Source organism: Rhopilema esculentum, chromosome 16 (genome assembly GCF_057945365.1).
Source record: "Rhopilema esculentum isolate cy_ngs chromosome 16, ASM5794536v1, whole genome shotgun sequence".
Classification (NCBI taxonomy): domain Eukaryota; kingdom Metazoa; phylum Cnidaria; class Scyphozoa; order Rhizostomeae; family Rhizostomatidae; genus Rhopilema; species Rhopilema esculentum.
Genome location: NC_142830.1, coordinates 9,380,763 through 9,407,799, shown reverse-complemented (window position 1 = coordinate 9,407,799; position 27,037 = coordinate 9,380,763). Strand labels below are relative to the sequence as shown.

The following is a 27,037-nucleotide window of genomic DNA, read 5'->3' as shown; positions in this document are numbered from 1 at the left end:
CTGCAAATTTGCGGAGAATTTTCTAATCTCTACTTCCACGGTTTAATTTGCGGGATGAAGTCTAAAAATCAGAACCATTAAGTAAAATTCTCAAAAAAATTGGACAAGATTGGATGAACAATCGACCCTCCATACCCCCACTCCATGAGGCTATGTTTCACATTGCTCAAAATTATCCGTTTTCGGTGTTCACACTGCGTTTTGTGATTTTAAAAGTCTCATGGAGTGGGGGTATGGAGGGTCGATTGTTCATCCAATCTTGTCCAATTTCTGTTTTGTGTTTTCAAAGTGCGTTTTCAAAAGTCTCCGTTTTCGCAGCGGAGCAGTGTGAACGCATGGTGAAAACGGATACTTTTTTGTCCGTTTTTTTTTCATTCGAATCCTGAGAAATGTGAACGGGGTTTGCGGACAACGACCCGATGTGATTTGGGAGGAGGACGACCAAGACACATACAGATGACGGTAAGACTTTGTATCCGTAGGATTTGAGGATGGGATTGTGCGGTGGTGGAGTTTGTTTCAAAAAATTTTTTTGTTTTGTGACTTATTTTACGGAGGCTTATTCAAAAGTGAGTGGGTTTTTCGAGACCTCCGCATCCCCCTTCTATGGACCTGGCCCGGAGAAAACAAAGCTTTTCTTTGCTCGTAATTGCTTTTGTTTTTATTTGAATTACTCAGCAATACATAAATTAACATAATCAACTCTCTTTTTCTAGGAATTTTTTTGTAGTGGAACGGAAATGCGTCAATTTCTGCAATTTCTCCTTTGCAAATATCAAAACTTTGCTTGGTCCCAGAAACCCTTTGCAATTCCAATTTTAGTGATAAGTTGGAAATACTCAGTAGCGTAGTGAAGGTGAGGCAAGAGGAGGCGAAAAATTGTCTTTGGAAAAAGGCATTTTCTGGCCACCCAAAGGCTGGGACATTTTCTCTCCTCCAATTCGCCATCGCGCCATCTCCAATCTTACCACCCTGACTACGCTACTGAAAATACGAACTAGTCTCCGTTCCAGAAAACAGCAACTCGCGCACTTTAAAATAATACTTAGTTGCTTGACTTATTTTGGTACTCAATGTTTCTTAAAGGTTTCTTAAATGCCAACTGATAAAGAGCTTCTTTCGAAAAACGCAAAAAACGTTCAAGTGTTTTGAAACAGAATTCCTAATCAGTCGCAAGAGGTTCCTCCCTTTTTTTCTTGTTAATTAATCTCACCCTTAAAAGAAGGGATTTAAAAAAATGTTCCAATGTTGTAGATGATTAGCGCTATCGCTTCTTTTTTATCCAAAGGCTCAGGTTTCTTGCAGACCTTTCTTGCAAAAATTTAGTGTGAATCAACCTTTTCGTGTTATTTATTTTTGTTTATATTAAAACGGTCCGAATTTTTTCTATAAATTTGTTTCGACTTGTCAAACTTTTTAAGAAATCGAGGAGAATTGAATTTTGAGACAGTAATTAGAAATATAATGAATCGATGAAATTTCTTATCTAAACAGTGTATTGTCAGAGGTTAGTTAAAAATTTTTTACTGAATGACCTCCCCTCAACCGAACCAGATCAGACTGGTATTCTTGTTTGATGCCCTGTGGCCATGTGACCTGTAGCTGTGTGGTCCAAAAAAAATTTGCTGTAGTGCCTTGTCATACCAATGCACTAGACGTAAGTGTGGTATGTGACAGGGAGATAAGGTACATGTATATTATTTGCCTTCAAGAGAAAGGAGGACCAGTTTAGCTACCTGCAAAGCAGTTGAGATGAAATCATAAACAATAGCACAACACGTGAACTCTTGACAAGTAAACAAGTTTGATGAAACATGGAAACGGAAAGAAATAATGAGAACGACTGTTTGAGCCCAAAGGAACAGAAGGTTGCTGTTAACTTTATTTGGAGTCAACCAGATTTTTCCCCAGAAGCAACAGCTGTCGACCTTATTGTAGGCCACGCTGTTGGTGCTAACAATGATATTTTTGAAATGTACATGGAGGGGACAGAATTGAAGGAAAATACGCCAATTTCAGAATATAGACTTGACAAAATGACAGATTCTTCAAACTGTACCTCATTTGATATCAAAATTAATTTACCAAAGAATTCATACCAATTTCTGTTTCGAATTGAGGATGTCAACAACTTAATTTCTTTGGCAGTCAGTGAAAGTTACAAACAAATACAACTTGTCAGTGGGAGGACAGTAAATTACTTGGAAGTAGATGATAACAATTGCAGCACAAAGGAAGACAAAGATGGTATGATTTTCAAGCTTGAATTTTTTTATGCTTACTTCATTTGGCTACACAAAGCAAAGTTTGGATTAGGTATATTAAAGGTTTTAGAAATTGTAATAAGAGCCTGTTCAAAAGTGAACAGTTTTTGCTTCCCTCATTTACACTGATTGGTAAACCCGTATATCATCTGCTCCATCAAATCTCTGGATTTTGAAAAGGGTTATGGCAGGGTATTTTAGCATTCAAATGGGGGTCAATTAACCTTCACCCCCAAGTATGCAGAGCATTGCAATGGTGTGCAGAAGAGACACAGTAAGAGGATGCACCTTAATGTTAGATACATTCAGTTGTAAGTGAGGAATATCAATGGTGCTGGTGTAACTGGAAATTTAGCAATTTCTGCACATCCTCACCAGAGATGTGGGGCTGTTTCCACACTCAAGAACTTTTCAACATCAGCCACACTGAATGCCCTCTTCAGGCAAACAATGAAATCAAAGCAACTTTTAGGTGTGGTACTAAAGCTTTTTTGCCTTATTGGCCTCCCTCGCTGTCTTTGACCATTGAACTGTCAAGTTCTCTGCTCTGCTGATACTATTTTGTGCCTGTTAGGGACCATGTCGACAGGCTATTTGGGGCTTATGAAACTAGCTATGGGATATTATAGCCACTTTTGTGTTTAAAAAACTCTTAGGGCTTGGCTGGTTGGACTCTATGTATCGCCAGTGGAAACAGCTCTTATTATTGAATAAAGGAATGATCAAAATGCCACACCCTATGCGTCCTAATAGATTTATGTTTTCAAACTTTATACCAGCCTTGCAAAATGCCGCAGAATAACAATGTAGCTTTGCAACCCTTTTTAAGGTCTCTCCTGTATGCTATTAGAATTCCACGGAGAGTATCTTGAAAGATAAACTACGGTTGAACGAACATAACAAAACAACTTATACGATCAGGATATAATACTAGGCCACATTACGTAATCAGCGTAAGAGTAGTAAAGCGTGTTCACAGCATGACTAAGCAAGGCTTAACTTAAAGTGTCAATCAATGATACTATGAGTCAAAACGTGATAATAGTAAATGTCTTTTCATATGCCCCTATGACCTCCTGGTCTGCACCCAGCTGATTGTACCCAAGCCCCACTGCCCCACCCAGCTTTTCCATTATTTCAATAAAAATTTAAAAAAGGTCATAGCTGTATGTTATTTTGTTAAAAGATGCTTCAATCAGTACAAATTTTTCTTCATTTGCAGAATTTATGGATGTCAATGAATCAGCCCCATTGGTTGAAGGCGAGAGAAGAAAGAATGGAAAAAGGGAAAAAGGAACAAGGTGTGGATGCACACCAGGCAATTGTTCTGTTCTGTAATTTCCTATTTTTCAAGTGAATAGTTGAAGAAACAACACCTATTTAATGTTTACAATGAAGTGCAATGATTGGTAGATGGAAGGTAAAATGGATATGCACTCACCCCAAAAAACTGATAACTGAAAAACCTTTTTACATTGCTCTCATTATCAGGGTAGCTCTAAGGTATTTTGCTCCAAGCCTGACTTCACTACCCCTGACTAAAAGTAATGGGGTCTGGGGCTCCGGTTTACATCTCACCAGTACAATAGTAATAGTTTGAGAGCTATAGGAACAAAAGGGATTGCACAAGCCCATTGAAAGGTTTTTAGAGTTGCACAAGCCCCTTGAGAAAAGTGTAGCTACAGCCTGATAACCAATGTCTTATTTCAGAACAGGTCTTACTCTGTAGCTCTTTCATGATGAATTACATGAACTGTAAGGCAGGAGGGCAAAGCACAGAAAAAAGTGCAATACTTACAGAACCTGAAACTAGTGCACTGCAGGGATGCCAGAAAGGCTCAAAGGGTTGTAAACCTAGAAGTTCAAGAAATATTCAGCTGTTTCCTCATGCTTTGCTGAGTTTTTCTGAACTAGTTATAGGATAATTTATTTATTAAGTCAATTTAGAATTGATTTGTTCTGAGATGCTGTTTGAAACTTCCAAAAAAGGAATGTGGTTGAATTAGATATCATGATCATTCTTTGTGTTGGATTTAGAAATTAGTTTTTGATTTTGTTGTTCACCTTTTAGTAATTTGAAGGTCGTTTTTCTCTGATCTTACAAAATCTTCTTTGATGCTGGGGACATTTTAAGATAAAATCTTGGTTTGATACAACATTTGCCATTAAGCATCGTTTTTACTTTATGTTTTATGTACAATGTATGTACAATGAGAACTTTATGTATGTTTTATATTTCACCACTCATGATTCATGTTGAAAAAGCTTATCATGTTGATGATACTCTTTGTAGAAGGCTTTTCTTGGCCCTTATCTCAGGGTCACCATGACCGTTCATATGCTCTTTGTTTATAAGAACCAGTAAATTGAAGTTCATGCTGGCTGTTCTTAAAGGCATTGAGTCATGATATAATGGATTGGGTATACCCTAAGTGCAAAATCCGCTGAGTCATGATTTTCATGACTGCGATGCTATTGGTTGACCTGGAACTGGTCACATGAACTCACCTCGTACTGATTGACAAAACAATTTCCATCAATAGCAGGTTGTCAACAGCGGATGCAAATATCACATGAAATAGCAACCAAATGACCCCCTATAGAGAAGGCCTATTTACCATGACTCAATGCCTTTAATTTCTCCAGATATTTAAGGCTGGATTTTTCTTAACTGGGCAGTCGCTAGCTATTGTGCTCAAAAGAAATGTTCAGGCCCAATTTGCCCACAAAGTGAGTGATGCATCCTTTATTTGCCAACAGATCTTAAAATTGACCAACAAAGGACTGCAAAAAACCCTTTGTGTTTGAAATTGAATTTTTTAAGGGGGGTTTTACAACATTGTTCAAAATTATATTTTACTGTACCTACCTCAACCACAGCTTGTTCTTTGTTCTTAATTTTTTACCAATTTTGAGGCTCTTTTTCTTATGAAATTTATCTTGTAAGAAAAGACTATTCATGTCAAACTTGAATGCAGGGTTTTTATACTGTATCGTCATCAGCATAATAATAACTGATAAAACCAAGGGGCTTAATTATAACCAACCCTGTGTCTTATTACCAAGTTTGAGAACTTTATTTTTATTGTGCGAATAAAGGAGAGGCCACGATAGCAGGCTGCTCGACGGACTCCGGGGGAAATCTTGTGGCGAAAGTCATAATCGTCATCATAATCGTCATCATAATGATTATAATCCTCAACATCAATCACCACCATCATCATCATCAATCATTATCATCATCAATCATTATCATCATCAATTATCATCATCATCATCAATCATCATCATCATCATCATCACCATCATCATCATCATCATCAGTTTCGTCATCATCGCCTATTCATAATATCGAAGTACAATTCCTCCACATTCTTCGTACATTGCAAAAGCCATGCTATTTATTAGTTCAGTGACACTTTATCTCGATTTGAAACCTTGAGATCTTCTCTGTAATATATTCGTGACGTCATAAGACGACTTGTTCATGCGGCCTTGCAGAATCGGGTGAAAATGGCGGATTGGGCAGACTACTTCTCACGATCGCGACCACCATCGAATCTTGAGGAGGCCAAAAGAGCAATAGAAGACTTTGCATCGAAACATAGACAGCTGGGCAGGAATATTGTGCTGGTGACGGTGGGTGTTCATATTAATTGACTTTCTGGGATAATTTATAATAATAATTTCGCATGTTGACGGTGAATGAAGTCTTTGTAATAAATTAATACTGCCTGTGCATGCATAGATTAGCAGATTGATCAGGCAGATTAACTGTAACTTGTCCGACAAAAAATTAGAGCATAATTTAAGGTTCGTGCATTATAAAACAATTTAATGCATAAATTCTCTCATAATAGCGTGTAGTTGGAATGTTTGCTAAACTTTCGCAAGCACCGTTTCGCACTCTCATAGCACATGGCGAAGTTCAATAACAGCATTCTCGAAGGTTAGGCCAAAAATTTGTTTTACTTGAACAGGTGAACTTTTTGCGCGAATGGTAAATCCAAAATAACGTTGATTATTTTTAGATACCATGTCACAGCTTGACGTTAGTTCAAAGTAATACCTGCTTTTCATTGCCAAAATACAATTTTGCTACTTGAATAGGGTGCTGTTAACTTAATAGGGTGCTGTGCTCGAAAATCGTCTCGATTCTTTCAGCATCCTAGGCAACTATACTAACAAAAACTTTGTTATTTTGATTATTTTGATATTCTATACACAGCTAATTAATTATCTAAATAAATTTTAAACCAACATTGTTGCTGCTGAATTACATGAATCCTCGTCCCTAAAAGCAAGGAACTGATAAATCTGTTATTCAGTGTTGTCAAGATAAGTGATAAAGCAAAAGTCTTTTGTTTAAAGTGATGCTGTACAGAGCTAAATTTGGGCGATCTGGCAAGCATCACTTCCAAAATTTGTATTGCATTGACTATTGGTTAAAGAAGACTTTGTTAGTTATTATCTTCTCTGTGTGTAAAACTGCCTCAATTTTCTATTATTTTCATTATTTTGATTTCTTTGCATATTCTCTTCTGGAAAAGACAGAGCAACTAATGCACTCCACCTCCCCCCCCCCCCACACCCATCACTAGCTATGCCCATTTGTTTAGCCAATGATAAATATATTGCAACTATCATCTTTCTTTCAGAGTGGAGGAACAACAGTTCCATTGGAAAGTAACACAGTTCGCTTTGTTGATAATTTCAGTCAAGGAACAAGAGGTGCTTCCTCTGCCGAGTATCCTTTTTATTCAAACTTATAATGTATAATGGAATGAGACGAAATAGTCCAGCTTGAATGAAAGCCATATTATCATTTGCTGGATATCAGATATACCTGTTGCTGCAACAGAAATTTATTAATGGCAAAGAGGTTTGCCATAAAGTCCACATGTTTCATGTTTTTTATTTTCTTATTGAATTTGAATTTTTTTATAGTTGATTAACTCTCCCTGGTACTGGTGATATCATTGCAAAAACTCTCAAATATTTATACTGATTTTTGTAGATTTCCATTTTTTTTGTTAGAGGAATAGTACCTTAACTATTTCAAAAGATACTTCTTACAATATGGCTATGCAGTCATATTTCTCCATAGACAAAGGTCACTTGAACCATTTTGCAGACATTTTGAAGGCCACAATGCTTTGGATATGCTTGATGTGCAATTTGATCAAAACGGTGCTTGTTCCTTATCAGGTATCTCATTTCTAGTGTTCTTTTGCATGATATCAGGACTCTTTTTGCTGTACATTTCCTTGCACAAATGCAATTCAGAGGAAGCTGATCTTTGTGCAAATGTGCATTTTTGCTACTCAAGTTGTGATTCTCATGCCAATACATGCATCAAGTGGCATTTTCCGCTGAATTTAAATGTCATTAAGCTGATCTATAGGTGGTAAAAACAAAACATGTTATTTCTCAATTAAAGTTATCTTTCAATAGCCTTGTGGTTTTTGATGTGTTTATAAATCAAATTTTCTGTTTTAGTTGATGAATCAAGAGCTCCTTGGCTTCAGGATATTCTAAGAAAGTACAAGGAGGTAAATGCATTTTTTTTAAATTTTTAACTGTAATTGCTTTATTCTTGATAAGGTAAAATTTCTCTCTTGTATCATTCAGAACATTTGGCTTCCCAAATGGCTATGGCAGCATACACAATTTTTTCCATTTCTCTATTTCCAGTGCTGTTGTGATGGCCTCTATCATAGACAGTCCTAGCCTATCTTTAATTGTATTTTGTCACAGTGTGTGTTCAATGAATTGATTTTTGTGTTGTTTCATCTTGTATACATTTTGGTTGGATCTATTTTTCATCTTTCTGATTCGTAACAATTTTCCAGCTCCATAATTCGTAACAAGCCCACAGCTCCAATGACTGTATTCTAGCTCTATCACTAATAGGGTACACCAGTACTTGATTTCTTTTGCCACCTCAACTGCCTCATCTTTTGAAGTGATTTGAAAATAATCCTCATTGCTATTATTGGTCATTATCATTACCTATAGTATTTCAATTCAAGTTCAATTCTTGCTCTCAACTTGCCCTTAAAACATGGTTCAATAATAATGCAATGTGCTTTCTGCTAGTAGTGCTACATCATCAGGGCACATTAAAGGAAAAAGTTTAAGGAACAGAAAAGTTTTTCACTGTTTGAAAATGGAATGTTGTCTTTCTCACCAGCAATAACTTATAAAGGAAATGTTTTGTAAGAACTAGCTACAAAAGGAAACATTATCAGATATTGTCAACTCAACTTATTTAGCAATCATGAAAGATCCTTGTCATCCTTAATCGAGATTATATAGCCTTCTGTCATACTTTCATTATAGTTAAAATCAATAGCTTTGCTTTGCTCATTTTCTTCATCACCTTTCTATTTCTCATCTTCTATGGTGAACTTTGTGGCATTCAAAGAATGGTTGTTGAAGCTTTCAAAATTGCAAGCATAACCCCCACCTAGAGAAATGGAATTCTTTGTGTGGAGCCCTTCAAACACTTGTGAATCTTAAATTTAAACCATGTGCAGGCCATGCTGGGAATGGCGTGCGATCGCACGCCCACGCCTTGGCACACGCCTTCCGTTGCTCAGAAGTGCAGTTTATCGCACGCCTTAAATAATCTGCAAATAACACTTTATTCTAAAGTGACCAATATGGCCCAATGTAATTTTTTTATCATAATTCAACTATGAACGAACGGTGATAATCACGCAATCGTTTCTATTTGATTTCATTTTGACGAAAAATTTGGCGAATATTCTAATTTGCTTAAAGTTATGGTAAACGTTTTTTGAATGAAAACATCCACTTCTCGATTTCTTCAGATTCTAGTAGCCGGACTTTCAAGGCACACGAATGATACCATGTTTAAAACTAACAGACGTTCTGAAAGTGGCGAAAACCCCTGTAAACGAAGGTTTCCATAATTTCTTTATCAAAGTTTTGAGTTGAGGTCTGAAAATCGCTCGACCTTTTAGGCCGATAATCCTTGCTTTGCAGTTGTGGTCGCTTGTCTCATTTGCAATAACTGCAGTGGAATCACGATATAACGAACCCCGGATATAACGAACTTCCCGGTATAACAAACTAAATGCCTGGTCCCTTGGATTCTGCCTAACAAACTCCTTACAAATTCTCTCGGTATAACAAACCCCGGATATAACGAACTCTCGTTATCACGAACCATTTTTAGGTCCCTTCATCATAATTACCCTTGATATAACAAACTTTCATAAATTTATTTTCGGTATTCATTTATCACTTTCTCTTGGGGAGAAATCATTTTTATAATCGGCAAAACATGCCGATGATACATTTCAAGTACTGGCTGATACTCAGACCACGAGATGAAAGTTCGATTGCGTCAGAAATTACTGCGAATGAGTACATTGACACTAACAAATACCTTCTTACATATAAGGCATTAGCAATAAGCGACGACAAAACTTTATTGAGAGACCCAGATGGAGAAGCAGAAAAAGACAAGTAAGAATGTGAAGTAATTGAAGACATCATTCAGGCACCAACTAGGATCGAAGTGATACCAGCTTTGCCAATCTCTTGGTCCCAAGTTATAAAAGGAACATTAAGATTTTCATTTTCAATGACCAGCCAGTTGTATTATTTGAATTCAGATTGGTTTTTTTGAGTTAAATGGTACATGTATGGCTGTACATGTGCACAGAGGTTGGAGATAGCCTAAACAAGCCCACCACAGGTTTTTTAGGCGTGAACTGCGAAAGGACCCCCAAAAAACATTATCTCTCGGTTTAACAAACTCCCGATATACGAACTATTTTCTGGTTCCCTTCAGAGTTCGTTATATCGGGATTCCACTGTAGTTACAACCCCATGGCACATGTAAGGCTTTGTTTATTTAAACAGGCTTATTGATCTTTAAGCTTTAAATGATTTGACCCAGATTACACTGTGGTTTACGAGTGTATCTTGCAAGTGCGATCAGTAAAATTCCGTTTTCTCAAGACTCACAATTCCTCTATATACAGTTTACTTTATGTGCATTTTTCTAATCTGTATGCAAATACAAAACTCTTTAGAAACTTTTACTAATAAAATGTGGCCAAAAATGTTCCAAAATTAAGAGACTTTGAATTGTGAGGATTTAGCTTCTGTAGCTTTCTTACAAAATATAAACATGCAATTAACCATTTAATTCGTTCTAACACTAGTCAACAGATAAGTTTTCTTTATGGTGAAAACACAGTTAGAATTCTTAAATTTTGAGAACGAGATTGTCAGGAGAAGCAGACCAGAAGGGTTTATAAACTGCAGGATTACATAATAATTAACCTACCTTATTGTTAATGTTTTTCTCTTTAATATGTTGGGTTTGACGTTAATAAAGCTTGTTTGATAAAATGTATTAATTGGACTAGCCTTGCTTATGTTTTCTTATGATAAAGTTATGTAGTCTAGTCCATATACAGCTGACTGTATTATTAAGTACTTTGGTGCAATAGCACACCATTGCACGCCTTGGCACCACAAGGAGTGCGATTCATTGCACCCCTGCCATTTTATTCCCAGCATGGCCTGATGTGAAAAATATACTTTAGCAAGCTTAATAAGGTGCAATAAACTATTGGAAATATAAGTAGAGTTTTTTGTTTGTGTCCTAAATTTTTTTAAATGGCCTGAAATTTTATGAAAAAATGTCTGAAAGTTTTTTGTCCAAAGATTTTTTGTCCAAAATTTATTCATCCAAAAGCTGTTACTCAATGTATCATAAATTGCGTTTTTCTGATTGGCCTATTTCGATCCACAACTGGGTATATATTTTTCCATCGTGTTTTTTCGGAACCTATTCTGACGTTTTATGCTCTGAGGAGTGTCAGACGAAAAAGCTTTTAGTATGTTGTAAAATGTTTGCTTTCTTCAAAGCCATTTTCAAATTAGTTACAGTCTGCCTCCAACTTCAAGTGAACCTTTAAACTATCCAGTGCCACCTCCATAATTGACTCTTGGTAAATGTTGAAGGGAAAGGTTGGGAGAATGCCTGACAGCTTGTTTGATGTGACACCAGTCTGTTAAATCAAAGCCTGCTCAAACTTCCTGCCTCTTGTATAAAACTCGAAGTGGCTTTACTAGATGCTATAGAATTTAGTAGAATAACTTAAATACAATTTATTCAAATTTTTGTGTATTTATGAATTTTCTTGATACTTTTTAGACTGTGTCATAGAATATAAAAATGATAGAATTAATCTAATTATTTGAACGGAAATCAAGTTAAGGTATAAAACAGCAGGTCATGCACAGTTTGTATATTTTTAGATGAGTTTGTTGTTGGAAGGGAATTGCATTAATTTTTAAGTAAAATTGATGGTCAAATAATATCCAAGGAAATTTATTCTATGTTCTTATACAGCTAGTGTCTTGGTACATCTATTTCACTAAAGGAGATGTTTTCTCTGTTTCTAGATTACTCTTTACTGCATGGTTCATCAAAAAAATATTTTTTTTATTTCAGGTACAGGGGTCATGTCTGTTGCTACAAATTGGTTTTCTAACACTGTCAGATTATCTATTTTTATTGCAAGCTTCTGCTGAGGCATTGTCACCCATGGGCTCACATGCAATGTTTTATCTTGCTGCAGCAGTTTCTGATTTTTACATTCCAGACAGTGAAGTGGTAGGTTCACATGTTGTACAAAATTGTTATGCATCCCAACCCTCTGTGTTAAGGAATCTCACAGAGACAACTCCTGTTCATGCATTATCCAGGTTTTGATCATCTGATGTCTTTTAAGGGTACCAATTTTTAATTTCTGCTGGAAAACTCTTGAGCAATAAGCTGTTAGTAATTAAAATGTCAATAAATACATATTACAAGAAATATATTTCGGATTTTAGAGAGAAATGTATCTATCTATGTGTAAATTTTCATGCAGATAGTGTCTTACAAATATTCTGATACCATAATTTGTCCAAAATGTGTCCTTTTTCTTTGTCTTTGTTTTTGTCTTTGTCTTTGTCTTTGTCTTTGTCTTTGTCTTTGTCTTTGTCTAGATGATGTACAACATATATAATTTGTTGGTTGCCATTACATTATGTTGTTTGATGCTAACCGTTTTTGAGAAAACGATGGGATGAATCTCAACTGAATTACCATTTTTTGTTGTACTGATTTCAACTTGAAATATTTACTTAATATAAATTCAGGGACAGCATGATGGAAACTGAAAGAAAATGATTTTGAAATGGAACATAGTCATTTAGAACTATGTTCCATTTCAAAGTTCAAAATGAAATGCCCTTGTTCATTGTTATTGTGACTCTGACCAATCTGCAAATCATAGCTAATGGCTATGATTTTTGTCTTAAGCTGTTGGTGTTTTTTCATTGTTATATTGATATTCTGTTTATTGTTTAGTAAAGCCATTTATTCATTGTTTCTGGCTATTTATAATTTGATATGGTATTCTTTGATACCATGTTTGTAATTTTTGTTATGTGTTTCTCCATTGCCTTACAACATTTCGCTCATCAACAACTCTCCTTCAGGCTGAACACAAAATTCAATCAGTAGATGGTGTGCTGCAATTAACAATGTACCCAACACCAAAGATGCTATCCCCATTGGTTAAGCAGTGGGCGAAGGCTGCTTTTGTTGTGTCTTTCAAGGTACTGTTTGTTGTACTGAATTAGTCTTTGGTGTAAACTCTGCTGTTTTCTGAATAACATCTAGTCTAGCATCATTCAATGTTATTAATTTTCATTTATTTTGAATTCTATTACACCAAATTTGATTCTCATCATCATTTGTCTTTGTTCCTGATTATTACCTTCATATTTCTACTCATTGAAAGTTTCACAGAATCCTACCCTGCTCTTCTTTCTGCTTACAAATGTTAAACAACCAGCAATGACAAAAACAAGTTATCACCTCCATTTTGAAAGGCAGGGAATGTTGCATAAGATATATCACTATTCCTACACTAAAGTTTTTTTGAATTTTTCTGGCAGTGTAAAACTTGCATACCATGTGCAATCTAAGTTCTTTATTTTAAGCCCTGCTTTTTAGCGTGAGTTCAAAGTGATTCATAATTTAAATTGCTTTATCTTGGTTAGCTGGAAACGGATGTGAACATTTTATCAAGAAAGGCAAGAGAAGCTCTAGAAAAATATAACCATCAGGTCTGACTTTTTACTGACTTTGTTATTTACTAATTTATTGACAGATTTGATTTTCGGTGTTTGGATTTTAACCTTTCATGAAACCCGTTTGACCTCCTGTATGTGTTAATATTTTATAAGAGTTGAAATTCTCGGATTGGATTTCAGTAGGCTGATCAAGATTATGCAGGAAATTATAGCCTTAAATGTTCTATTTCTAAAAAATAACACTCATTATAAATTTACAGGAAGTGCAGATTGATAACCTTAATAACATAATAAATATTTCGTTATTAGTTAGTTATTTTTATGAAGATTTTGAAAAAAATGCAATTTTTTTCCGCTAGGATTTTTTTACTATTGCATTGTTTATATCAAAGCCTTGAATACTGACTCCTTCTTGTTAATGAAAACTAGTGAATAAACGTGTGTTCCTCAAAATCAAAGGTTGTGATAGCAAATATTTTGCAAACGAGGCGGAAGACTGTCGTAATAATCACACCATATGATGAGTATGCCATTTGGATGGCTGAAAATGAGCTTGAGACTGGCAAGGAAATAGAAGAGAAAATTGTTGAAGAGCTATCGAGGAGACACTTGCAGTTTATAGCTGACAATCCAGGTGAGATTTATACTTCTTCTTTAAGAGATGAAACCCAACTTGTGACGATTGGTTAAGAGCCTCTAGCTTCTTTGAGGTTGTTATGTGTCATTTCTTGTTTAAGTTTTGTAGTATCGTTACGGATAAACAAAGAGTTGACGGATTTCGAAACACCTATTACATTTTTAGCCCAATATTCAATTTTAGTTTGCTTTTTTCCACTTTAACTCTTTAAAAATGACGACATTATAAACATGTTGTTGTCAAATTCTTCTATGCTGAATCAGCCATATTTTTCCTTTGCAGTTCCATTTAATTCCTTCCCGGCCATTCTAGGAATCCTTCTGCCACGATTTTTCCCTAACTATAACCTGTGCTTGTCATTCGCTTCAGTTATTCTGCAAAGATCACTCTATGTTTGGGTATCTTCGTTACTAGAGTAACAGCTGATTTTTATTACCTTAGTGGCTGCTTCAAACAGCGATGATCCAAGCACGCCGAATCATCAAGTACCAGTAAACACTCTGCCAGCATCTTTACAAGTATGACTTTTTAATTTAAGAACATGTTTTTTGCTTCATTATGACAGTTAAGCTACACGAGTTCCTAAAACATTCCAAAGACTTTAATAGATGACACCCTGGCGATAATTAGGTTTAGTCGTAAAGGCCTGGTTTTTATTCAGTTAGTAGTCACTACACCCTATGTTAGATATCTCAAGGAAAGAAATTATCATGTAGTGTTCTACTGGAAAATTTCAATGCAGCTGTAATTGTTTGTTTTCTTGCTAACCTTGCTTGTTTGAACTGCAATTACAGATCACATTGTCAGTTATAAGTGTTAGTTCATGTAGCCAGCTGCTTTGAGTGAATCAACTGCTCGATCTTTTTCGTAGCAAGTTCTTTTTCCAGTAATTCTGCTTACCAGCAAGTTTTGAAATTGCTTTTAGTGTAGTTTGTCTTGCCTGAGTGTGTGTTGGTGTAGGTTGCAACTGTCCTGTAAGATCCCGCTTTTCCTCTGTTCCCGTGTTTAATGAACAGATCTTTGCTAGGTTTCATGCTCCAGTTGTTGAAGCTTTATTTCTATGCAATAGATTTTATGATTTTGAGCATTTGAACCTAACTCATCTATTTATTCGTAAAAAGTACAATTTCACTGGTCTGTCATATAGGGCTCTTCTCCGAGTTTGATGATGATTGCGATCATCAGGCAACTGTTCTCGTGCATGATGACCGCTTTACGCGTAAAACTCGGAGTTGCAACTTAGATTCATCCTAGCATAGGCGTGAAATGTTGATTGGCTGCGAAAGGAATCGCTGCAGTGGGAGTCCCCATCGAATCAAGCCAATCAAATTGCCAGAAATGAGGGAGAACGGGCGTTTTTCGGTTCGATCCATCCTGTGTTCTACACCAAAGAGTAATTCTTTAATGTATACATAGCCTAAAAGTGTTTCTATGTGCCATTGCTATGTTTAGACTCATGACTGTTATGACCCAATAATTTATGCGACAAAATAATTTTTATTCAAACTGTTATTGAAGTGGCTTTTCGCTTCTAATTTCCATCCATCAAGGCTCGCTCTGCAGCCCAAAAGTGTTAAATCGGAGATCCTTAGAATATGCGATTTGATCATTTTGTTTAATGCTGTAACAAGAGGCCCAAGGTTTTGTTTGGCCGTGAATCCATGTACCAAAGTTCGAAGTCCTTCGTTATTGGAGTATTAGATAATTTATGCATTTCCTCGTTAATTATTCTTGCAATCAAAATGATTATTGGACATCATCGGATGCTACAAAATGTGATTTTTTCAGTCAATAAAGCATGCACTACATGATAAATACCTTGACCTTGAGTTAGTTTCTTGATTTGTCAAGGATTGGAGCTAAGGGGGTTTGGGCCCTCCTCTTGACATAAATTATAATACATTTTTATTTGTAATCAGCTTTTGTTTGGTAAGGAAAGCAATTGCTCTCATACAAAATCATCAGAGGATAGCAATTTCACTTGTATTAATACTAAGCACAACGCAAAAAACCCGCCTATTTTTACTAGTTAACAGAGTAGCCTTGTTTTTTTAAATATCCAACTGACTCTTTCAGCTCCCCAATCAGATGCTCATTTGGCATGTTGAAGTGCTTTCGGAACATAGTGCCTCAAATTATAACTAAATAGTTCTCGTTATATGGCAGTAGTGATAGCAATATAGCTTTGTTTTGAAAGCATATTGTATCTATATTATATCTATAAAACGCTTGATGCTTGTAGTACTTTAGAGAAGTTCTGTTAGTTAATAATGGCTCTTACTCATGCACTCACACTAATGATTCTAAAGAGAGGGTATATTCTTTTATCAAATTGTCTTTTCTCATTTGTGCTACGATATTCCTTCAGCCAAATATTTGCATATTTCTCTCATTTAATTTTGTCATCCTGCAGCCTTAGGTTCTTTCCAAGAACAAATAACTGCTGCTTTGAGGCCTTGAGAATCATATTTATTTTATACTGATGTACATACTTTCGACCTAACCAAGTCAGTAAAGTATTCGAGCGTTTTTCCTCGCTAGTTATTTGTTTTTTGCCAAATTTAATTTAGTTCAAGAAATTTCCCGTTTATACTTTACGAGAATATACATACCTGGATGAAGTTTTACCGCTGGGCCTAACTGACCGTGGCTTGGCCATAGTTTGGTCTTTGAGAAGTGTTTTCAAGTGTTTTCTTGAGAGGTGTATGCTTATATAAAATAGTTATCTCTTTGACAAATACCTGTTCTGTGTGGCAAATAAACTGATTACCGTTCTGTGTTCCTGCACTTCCTCAATTAGAAAAATCTGAGAGGCTGTTTTTTAATCTTAAGCACTAAAAGCATTGAGCAAGATGCTAATGAAGCGAGGACAAATGGGCTAAGCTCCTTCTACCCCACTGCTAAGTCTCTAGCTACTTAAACTTTTTTGACTGATTAATGATATGATTATCTTCTCCATATTATGAATGCTTGTTCCCTCTATCTAAGTGTTTCACAATTTTGTTAGTTTCAGAATCAAGGATCTGATAATGCGGCTGAAAGCCAGAATATCCAAGCAGGAGGGAACAACCAAGTAATGAACAACGGTGTTGTTGGAAGCCAGATCGTGAGTCAGTCAAAGAGCCTCTATTTTCAAATGAAGTTTAACCCCGACGGAACAACAGTGACTCAGGCGATTCCGAACCCACCACATAATCTTCGTCGATCCTTCTCAAGCAAAGACGATCACGGACTGTCCGACGAAATGCTGGATTTTATCAAATACTTCAAAACCAAAAGGATGTCATTAGGGTATACCCAGGAAGATATTGGAAGGGAACTTTCAGAGATGAATGGTCCAACATACAGCCAATCCTTTATCTCCAGGTATGTTGCCTAGAAATGTTTTGAAGTTTCATGAACATATAAGCTCAAGACCTCTGATTTCACTCAATAGTTACGTACATACGTACATTACGTTTTATAGAATAGTCAGCAGAATTTGTATTATACCTTAATACTTGAAAGAAGTCATTGAGTATTGTATTTATGCATATATCTTGCGTTACTCCTTTTTAATTGTTATTAGGCAAATCAGTTGTGAAACATCTTCAAGTGGGTTTTTAAAACTGTGTTCATAGTCTGTCTAGGATTAGCCTTAACAAATTATTTCTAGGTTGAAGGGAAAATCTTTGAAGGGCTTTCCGTGTATGGTAAGATGTAAATTTCTACCAATTTTCTTTTGTTGTAGTGCACTTCAGTATTCAACAACAAACACTTTTGTTTGACAGTTCTATGTGAATTCTAAATAGTTTAAAATTAATTCTAGGCTTTCATTCTATCCATCTTAGGTTTGAAGGCAAGCAGCTAGGGATGAAAGCTGCGGAACGAATGAGGCCTATTTTGGAACTATTTCTGCAACAGAAGGAGGCTGAAGGATCTAAAAATATGAAATTCGGAAAGAAAAGACGCAGGCGAACTTGCTTCAGTCAAGAGGCGCAGGAAATTTTGAACAACCACTTTAGCAAGAATCCAAAACCATCTCCAGAGGATATTCAGCTGATAGCTAACGAACTGGGATTTGAACTGAACACGGTCAAAGTTTGGTTTTGCAACCGTAAACAAAGCCTTAAAAGGCAGGGCCAGCCAGTACCTGATAATTCACTTCGAGGCGAATTAGAAGCGAGGCGAAAGCAAAGCCAAACAAACGAGGCTTCTGAAAACCAATTTCAAAATACGTTGAGTGTTCCTTCTAGCCAAGTAAAACATATGTTATCACCTTCACCACCATCTGGTGGTGTCACAAATTTGCCATTTATATTGAGCCAAGACGGCATGGCAATTGTATCTTCGCCAAACTCCTTACAAGGGGCGCACATCATTCCCCAGTTTATAGCTTCAAGTACTTCGCAGCAGTTAGTTCTTTCGCAGGTTCCCTTTGTACAGACAGTTTCTGCTATGAACCAAGCGATATCCGGTGTCGTCACAGTCCCTGCTGTCCAGCCAGTACAGGTACTGGGAACGAGACAGGTTTTGTATCACCAGGTACGTATCACTTTGCTTTGAATTATTTGTTCGCCTATTTTTATATGCTTTGCCAATGACATGTACATCTCCTTTTCTTATTAAATCACTCATTTAAAAGTATATTACCCAACATGTTTAAAATGTTTTGAATTCTTCATGTGCGGCTAATAAGCTAATATCACAGAAACATTTAACGTAACAGAACAGTACCACTCTAGAAAAAGATCCCAAGACAAATTTGTCTCTTTTGTGGAAAACTAACGCAGGCCAAAAGGGTTTATCCTACTCATTCGCAACTCAAACATCAAATAAATGTAATTTCGTGCAAAGGATGAACAATGCTGAATATTTCCACCTCTAGCTATAATGGTCTTAATAATTGTAAACACGAAAGCAGTGTAAACTATTATTCTCTGAACCGGAAATTTCTAAGGGAGCCATTATGAACACAGGTTCTTTTGCCCTTTTTAATGCTATATCTGCAATTTTATTTTGGACATTTGTATAATTTAAGTTTTAAAAAATATTGTACTTAGATTTTAACATTTGTGACGTACATATATTATAATCATTTTTTTATTTTCAAGTGGCATAAAAACGCTCACTGACTTTGCCTCTTATTGAAATGAATTTTTTGCCAATAGCATGGTTTTGTTATCAAAGAAAAGAACAGTATACCCCCGATAAGTCAGACCCCGGATAAGAGGGAATCTTGTTGAGTGGGACAGATATTGCCCGTCCTCTGGAGTTCTTTATTATACTGGGACATTTTCTTAACTGGATCATTCGCTAAGTGGGACAGATTTTTCGGGTCCCGTTGGAGCCAATGAATATACTGTGACTTTAACCGCTCTACCTATACTGAATCACTTTCCATTTTATAGGGAACACCCGTTAGCGCCGTGGCGATAAACGAAGATCCTCATCGTGTAGCGCCTGCAACCGCCACCTCTCCACGCAAGACGGATGCACTTCTAGCCGGACAGTTTTCAAATACGGACACAAGACCGCCGAGTGAACTGACTGTTGTCAGTCCATCGATGATATCACGATCAATGTCAAACGAAATAGGAAGCACAGTAACGGACCAACCAATCAGCGATGAATTACATCCTCAGTCACGTGACCAAATTCGCTCGCCTCCACCCGTCGTTATTATGGGTGACAGTATGGACGAATCAAGAGACTTGACGCAGATCAAATCTGCAGAGACGGACGTTAGTATTACAAAGAAACTAAGGACCTTGTCGCATAGCTGAAAGCTCGTTGTATTTTGTCCAATTTTGTTTCATTTCACCCACATTTTTGTTCTTCTTTTTGCTTTTGTACAGTCGCAATAATTTCCCCAAAGGGTAGCTTTTCACTTCCTTTGTCTGATTTTAGTTTCCCTTGCTATGACATATTATGTTAATTTATGTCATATGTATGTCCATATATGGCGCCTTTTACATCTCGATGTCTTCTCACACTGCAAAACCTGTTGTTTGCAGTCAACGGTTTACTGACGGGACATAGTGCCTAAAATATTCCATTATATTGGAGTTCTAGACGTTATATGCCTGCAATAGATTTTATCTACTATTTCCTAAAGGCATCATTTACTTCGTTTGATTTTTCGCACACCATTTAGTATCTCTGGTTGATCAATTGATCTCATTGATCAACTCTCATCTTTAGCAGAACTTAAGGGTTCCATTCATGTTTATGAAATTAATTAGCTCTTCTTAAACATCTTGAATGAAATTTTCATCCCATACTAAAACCTTTCTCAGTTTTTCAATTTATTTTTTCTTCATCTGTCTTTTTTTTACATGTTCACTTTATGGTCGTTTAGCTGTAAACCTTGTAAAGTTATATTTTTAGAAAATTTTTCCTCGTCGTTTCTCTCTAAATGTGTTTTGAACTGTTTTTGTAGTTTCAGATTATACAATATTATGGTTTTAAAAATCCGACTTTTATCCTTATCAGCTCCCATTTCTTACGTTCAATTTTTTGTATGTACCGGTTTTGAATTATTTTGCTTTTTAAATCGATGGGAAATTGAGAAGATACTAAAAGCAAAATATTTTTCCATTCTTAAAGATCTTGTCCAGACATTTTCATTGAAAACTGAATGGTTGGCTCCGTTAAAGTGCTGTCAGACTTTGTGTCCAGGACTCTTCGCCTTGCAAAAACTATCAACATTTAAGCAAGCAGAGGGCCAAGCCATTTGTCTATTTAAAGCCATATCCCATAAGAGATGGAGAACTTCTTCCCTTGGGAATGGTTTCTACGCTGTTTTTACATTCAAGCCGGAGTTTGTTTTGTGCTCTCCAATCCAAGTGATGCACAGGCGTAAGGGCCTATTACTTTCGCAATACTATCGCTTCAGCAGGACGAAAATGAAAACGATGAAGATTTGCTGATTTAATAAAGAGAGAAAAATAGAGTTGAGAACAAAATGTAAAGAAGGTTGAATCCAAGGAAAAGAGTAAGTAAACGTGCGTAAAGCTCTGTTTTTTGCAAAATTTCGCTCAATTTTGTATCTGCATTTTTATTACACGTGCTCTAAGCCTAAGTTATTATAAGCAATACCTAAATTGTATTTCGTTTACTGTGAATTACGTAGGTCATATTGATCACCTAAACAGAATCTCGTTGAAATAGATAACCTTTTAAGAATGTTTTCTCGGTGTTTGTTTGGCACCAAAGAAACAGGTAACCAGAAAACAGAGAAGATGTCAAGGCTCCTTGACTGGACTCTCATTTGCCAAACATCAAGGAGCCTGAGTTCATTATTTCACAAATTCCTCTAAAATCTGTAGTTTTGCAGTCTGTTTGTTTATATTTCTGGGTCCAGGCGAAGTGCGGTTAGGCCATTAGGTTAATAATAAAGTTATTAAACATGGGCAGAGTGTGGAGGGCGAAGTCTTTTTCTCCGAAACGAGAAATACCATTTACTTTACTCCCTAGTGGCTCCCATCAAAGCCTCAATGGCTAAGAGGCTTCTTGACTGCCTCCATACCACAGGTTCTTTCTTTCTTCTTTCTAAACATGGCCTAAATAGATCCCTTTTCCCCTTCCTTTTATATCGTAAAGAATTTGAATTATTAATCATAGATAGGATCGTATTCTGCCCTGCAGGGTATAGGAACAGCCTACTTTAGGTGTTTACGGGTAATAACCTGGAATCAGGTCGAACGGAGGCGGACAGCCTGAAAATCCACCGCATCGGTTGTTTGCGATATCCTTTAATGCCACCGACGACGTGAACGTGGTTGAGCTTAAGCGAAAGTGGTTTGGCCTAGATTAAAATATATCTTTCAAGATAAGATATGCCATTTTTATCGCAATGTAAAGCCAACGCTCAACACAAACTAGTTTGCTGAATCCGCGTAAAAGCAAACATTCAAATTGGGATATCACATGTGACATGTTGCTCTTGTCATATTCTTGAGAGAAAAGGACAGCTAAAGCGTCTATTTGAACTCTTTCCAGGGTTTGATTGGCTAGATTCTGTCGAGTCATTCATTTCATTGGCTGTCCTCCCCGATTGCTATCATACTGGAAAATGCCGAAAAAAGTGCTTATATTTTAAGCATTCTAAAAGAAAGGCTTAACATAAACCCACAGACAATAAGTGTGATTATTCAAGAATTTCTTGTGATGAAGAATCTAATTCTTTAGGATTCTCACAGGAAATACGAGAATAAATCTTCGACATTCTTGGAGCTTGCCCTCATATTTGAGCCAAATATGTTCGCAAACAAATTCGAAACAAACATGCCACAATGGTATTACGTCAACTAAAACGACCTTCTCGGTGCCTTGGTACCTTTTCAGGGACGGATTTAGGCAACAATGATTGGGTGGGAGGGGGGGGGTCCTGATTTTATTGCAGATTTGCATTTTTCTCAGATACCAACTATCTGAGCATTTGGGGAGGGGCGGCTGCCTCCCTCGCTAATAAGTTCTCTTTTTCAAATTTTGGCTGTAAAGGTATTTGAGCTAGAAAAGCATTGATCAAAAGCATGAGCCTTGAGGGACCCCAAATTTTTATACCCTTATCCACAGAGAAGTGCGCTGTGAAATTAAAAGTTTGTGAAGGCAGAATGAATTGTTTTTTCTTTCATGAATGATTATGTTGGATATTTTTCTGTTCTAGTTGAAAGTTTCGTCACTGTATCAATTCTGATCGAAAATGTCAAATTGTCAACAAATTTTGATCATTTGATTCCAGTAGATGGACCTAGTTTGTCTGCTGTCACATTTCTTAAGCCTCTATACCAAAAGGTGATTTGATTTTTTAAGTTCTATTTAACCGATATGCATGGGGTCCATCAGATGTGAATGCAAGCTTTTTATCTAGGTGCCCAGAACTCAGCCAGCTTCTTACATAAATTACAAGCTTACAAGCATTGCTACATGGAAGAGATGAGATTTTTATAAGTTGGTCATAGTCTTTTCGAAATCTTAAAACAAACTGCTTGTTAACCATTGTTCTCCGATGTTGCCCTTTCTTCTCCCCCTTAACCATAATCAACGAGGTGTAGGACTGCCTCTCTACCGTAAAGCCCGTAAACAGTAGTTTTGTACCTCGGATGTGGGCTAGATTGAGCAATAAAATTGTGGTTTGGAACGCGGATAAAATTCTTTCAAAACAGCTTCTAAGATTTGAAAATGATTGCAAATTTGTACTTTAGCAACACACTATTCGATGTTCTTATTTCTTTAAATTCTAGGCTCAAGTATTCTTGATGTTGTTCTTATTTCAAAACTGGCTTTTCTATAACTAAAATTTATGAATTCTTTCAAAGACTTCGCTTCGACGTTCTTATAAAGCGTGTTCTTATAAAAAGGAATGTTTGTCAAATGCCTCTTATTGTAAATGAATAGTAACTTGCATCTTTTTAACCACACTGTCATGTCTATATCAATTTTCAGAACCTTGATGGATCGAACACTGAAAATTGCTAATGTGATCCTTGATCCCTTTTTTCAAGAAACTTGAGGAAAGATTATCACATTCAATAGCAGGTATTATCTTAATTCGAAGCACTTGGTGGATCTTTTGCAAGCAGTCCCTGCAAATTTAAACCAAAATCGCTGATTTCCCCTCTAGTTAAAGTAGCACTTGCGTGCAGGACAGCTTATTCTTGTAGTTTTAAGAGGCTTTGAGTCGATCCTATTTGCTAATAGATGCCGCAAATTAATTATGATAGACAACATTTCACTAGTGACTTTGATTATCTCAGATTTTTAATGATTTGCATAATGTGTCATAGCATGCAAAATGTTTTTGTAGGATTTTCTTAAAAAATCACATAAAACGTTAGTGTAGTTAATAGGAGTAGCTGCATTAATCTCTTTGCTGGCGACAAACAACCTCGCTGCAGATGTGTTGTCTACCAAGCACACGGCAGCACCTGGCCTCGAACTCACGTGGCAACGAAATACGTTTGTTCCAAGGATTTGATATGTCAGCTTGTTGTTGATGAGTTAACTGAGCAAAGAGTCCTGCCCTGTTTATGTGCTTTTTGTAACACTTAACAACAGAGCGGCGAATATTTTTTACATTCTTGAACATGACGCACTTGTTTTCTACAAAATATTACAAAATGTTACCATTTACTAGCACATGTAAAAAATGGTCTTGTCCTTTCTTAGAAAACATCTGTTGACAAAAAATCAAAAATTAAAATGTGCAGTTCCACTGAAGAGAATTGGTGTTTTTCCAGAATTTGCTTTTAACCTCGAAATACCACAACCATTGGAATGCAATTTAATGACCGACAACATAAATGCAAAAATAGCTTGCATCATAAATATATCTAGAATTGACCGACAACATAAAAGCAAATATATCTAGAATTGTGCATTCTTGAAGGGAAAATGACTAAGAGTCCTCTAAGAATAAGGAAATGTCTTCAAAGCGACCTAGTTCTAAAATGTTTTGTGCTTTCGGTAACAATTTTTTTTACATAAATCGAAATTTCTAGCTTTTAATATTAAGTCTCGCGATGATTAAGTAAACTAAATAAGTGATTATGTCAAGTAATTTAGACTTGAATTAAGAGCTAAAAAGCTTTCAACCCACCACTTCTAAAAGCTCAAACTTGCGTTACTGCAAGCTTTACGTCACTCACTTCAAAAGTTTCTTTTTCTCTTCATTTGCTAAAAGCTATTGTCAAAACAGACAACTATGGTTGCTCAAGTTAACCATGTTTTCAACAACTTTAACACTTGTTCAATTGAAGCATATCACCTAGCTAGTTAAGCTAGTTAACTAATCTTTTTTAAACCTTGCTAGACTTTTGGATGCTATACACCAAAAAATGGGACCTTCTTGCACTTCATAGATAGGGTCCCTTTTAGTTTTGCATCCAAGAGTCCTCGGCCCCCTTGTTACACCACTGAGTTTTTCTCAAACTGTTTATTGCGCCGTTTACGCAGAATAATCGAAACATAAATAAATCTTGGCCCAACTTTCGCGACCTTAAGATCTTATGGTTTTCCAAGTAAATGAACTTAATAAGCAACACTTGTCTCATTTAATGCTTTATGTTATCCGCATGAATTGTTATTACGCCATTTAAAATGAACTACGCAAATCAGCAGAAGCCTTGAAAAAATTGACTACATGGTGGCTTCTGCTTTATGAGCCCTGCCTCCATCTATAAATGACAGTTACATCTAGAATACTAGTGCAACTGCTACTGCAAGTGTTTAAAATCATACAGAAATAGCTTATGTAGATGTTATTTTTAGGTCCCTTGCTCGATACATCATTTATTCATATGGTTTCTCTATTAGCAGTTTACTTAGGCGTGCCTGAGAGAGCATGACCCAGGAGTTATTGATCTTTAATTCGCTATGAGCCTGACGCTTGCATTAACCGCCTAGACTAACTTTATCTATTGCGAACAAGAACTAAAAGGATGCCGATTGTAGATATCGGAGATATTACATTAATATTCATGTTGTTAAGTGTAAGAAAAGACGTATGGTCTAAGAATTTAATTGACAAATGAGAAAATTTTCAAAGAATGATGTTTAACCAATGTTTTTCTTTGTTTCTTCCATGTCACACTTTCATCGATCATCCAGAGATAAGGCTTAAAATGATAAACGTGAACAGCCTCTTTCTGAAAACAATGGGTGATAATGTAAGCTGTGTGATTTGGATCATCTGCGTGAAACTGCATTCGCAAACGTAAACGCATCCTCCACGCAAAGTTTTCCACGCAAAGTAGAGAGTATAATCTACCAAGGTTATAGCTTCATTTTAGTACAAAGAAGGGGGATAAAAGGTCCCCATGATAAGTTAAAGAGGGTTATAGCAACTTACAGTAGGGTTAATTTTAAAAATAAGCAAATGTTCAGCCATAATAAACAAATACATGCGACATTCTATGAATTACATTGGGAGGTTGGTAGAGGATAGAATTTTCAAATGCAAGGAGGGCGAATATGGGAAAATTTCAAAACAAATGCAAAATCAAAAAATTATTTCGATAAATGCCGGTTCTGGAGAACAAATGTTCTCTTAGACAGACAATCACCTACCTCCCTTACAAATCTTTTTTAATAAAACGATTTTGGTTTCAATAACTCTAGTTTATACTTTTAATGATTTGTAGCAAAGAACTATTTGTACATTTTGTGAAGCAAGCTCTTCCCAATCTACATCAGCACAAATATTATCGTTCTCGGTTTTTCAGCAAAAGGTATGCATATTCCTCAAAAGCTTTAATACCAAATAAAATTATTTGCTAAAAAGTATCAATGAAGCTGTTTTGCATCTGTTGATATTAGATTTATCAGGAAGGAACCGACAGTGAGAGACAGGTAAAATAGATAAGAAGAAGCAGAAGAAGAATCTTAGAAACAAATACCAACTTCTGGCTGTTGGAGCAATGCACTTGAGTAAAATAAAAAAAAATATTTTTAAAAAATTGACTTTGAAGAGAAAGACTGAAAAGATTATAGAATGATGTTGGAGTTGCCATCTTTGTCTGACCTGATTCATTATTTGATTCAAGCAGAAAACCTGGCTGTAGAAAACATAATGTAATAAGGGCATGCTGCTTTGAAAAAATTAAGTTCTTACTTTGTTCCAGCACGTTGCACCTTAGGGGGATAATTTGTGTTACTGAGGGTGTAATCAGATAAAACGGATAACAAGTTTATATAAAAAAGGATTCAGAGAGCTATTGATGGCAGCGGACAAAACCCAAACACTAGTGGAAAAGGCGTAAGGACAGTTAAAAAAGCTGGCCTTTTTTCAAAGGAACTACTTCCTTTCACCCGAGTATTCGACCATCCTTGGATACGAGTTACAGGAAAGGTTTGAGATATAAAGTGTTGGCAAAATCACTTGTACTTCGAAACTATTGCTTTATTTGGGATCTTACCAACAGTACATTTCTGGATTTTCAAGGGCAATGGCAAAAGATATTTCTTATTTACCATTTTATTTCCCCTGTAAGAATCGTAATATAAAGCTCTAGCAACC

At 36.2% G+C, this 27,037-nt stretch overlaps 1 protein-coding gene across 3 annotated transcripts; it reads left to right on the top strand.

Moving 5' to 3' along the window:
* Positions 1-1,220: 1,220 nt before the first annotated feature.
* On the top strand, positions 1,221-21,237 carry LOC135682133 (uncharacterized). Of its 3 annotated transcripts, XM_089113030.1 has the most exons (14): positions 1,221-2,247; positions 3,487-4,019; positions 4,868-5,903; positions 6,923-7,011; positions 7,330-7,472; positions 7,764-7,816; positions 11,767-11,928; positions 12,801-12,920; positions 13,368-13,433; positions 13,860-14,034; positions 14,479-14,555; positions 17,045-17,403; positions 17,868-18,561; positions 19,428-21,235. In XM_089113030.1, exons 3-14 carry the CDS (start codon positions 5,778-5,780, stop codon positions 19,800-19,802), a joined length of 2,439 nt encoding a protein of 812 aa, XP_088969156.1. In that variant the 5' UTR covers positions 1,221-2,247; positions 3,487-4,019; positions 4,868-5,777; the 3' UTR covers positions 19,803-21,235. The 3 variants fall into 3 exon arrangements, with proteins under 3 accessions (XP_088969156.1, XP_065052945.2, XP_088969157.1); XM_065196873.2 differs by lacking the exons at positions 1,221-2,247; positions 3,487-4,019; positions 4,868-5,903 and adding an exon at positions 5,917-6,213 and having other exon boundaries at positions 19,428-21,237; XM_089113031.1 differs by lacking the exons at positions 1,221-2,247; positions 3,487-4,019; positions 4,868-5,903 and adding an exon at positions 5,919-6,077 and having other exon boundaries at positions 19,428-21,237.
* The last annotated feature ends 5,800 nt before the right edge of the window (positions 21,238-27,037 follow it).

What these genes read in the sequence shown, in the direction of transcription:
- LOC135682133 (XM_089113030.1), top strand. Translation starts at nt 5,778, where the DNA reads ATGGCGGATTGGGCAGACTACTTCTCACGATCGCGACCACCATCGAAT. An exon ending in ACATTCCAGACAGTGAAGTG is followed by an intron (nt 11,929 to 12,800) that starts GTAGGTTCACAT and finishes ACTCTCCTTCAG; the next exon opens with GCTGAACACAAAATTCAATC. An exon ending in TAGAAAAATATAACCATCAG is followed by an intron (nt 13,434 to 13,859) that starts GTCTGACTTTTT and finishes TCAAAATCAAAG; the next exon opens with GTTGTGATAGCAAATATTTT.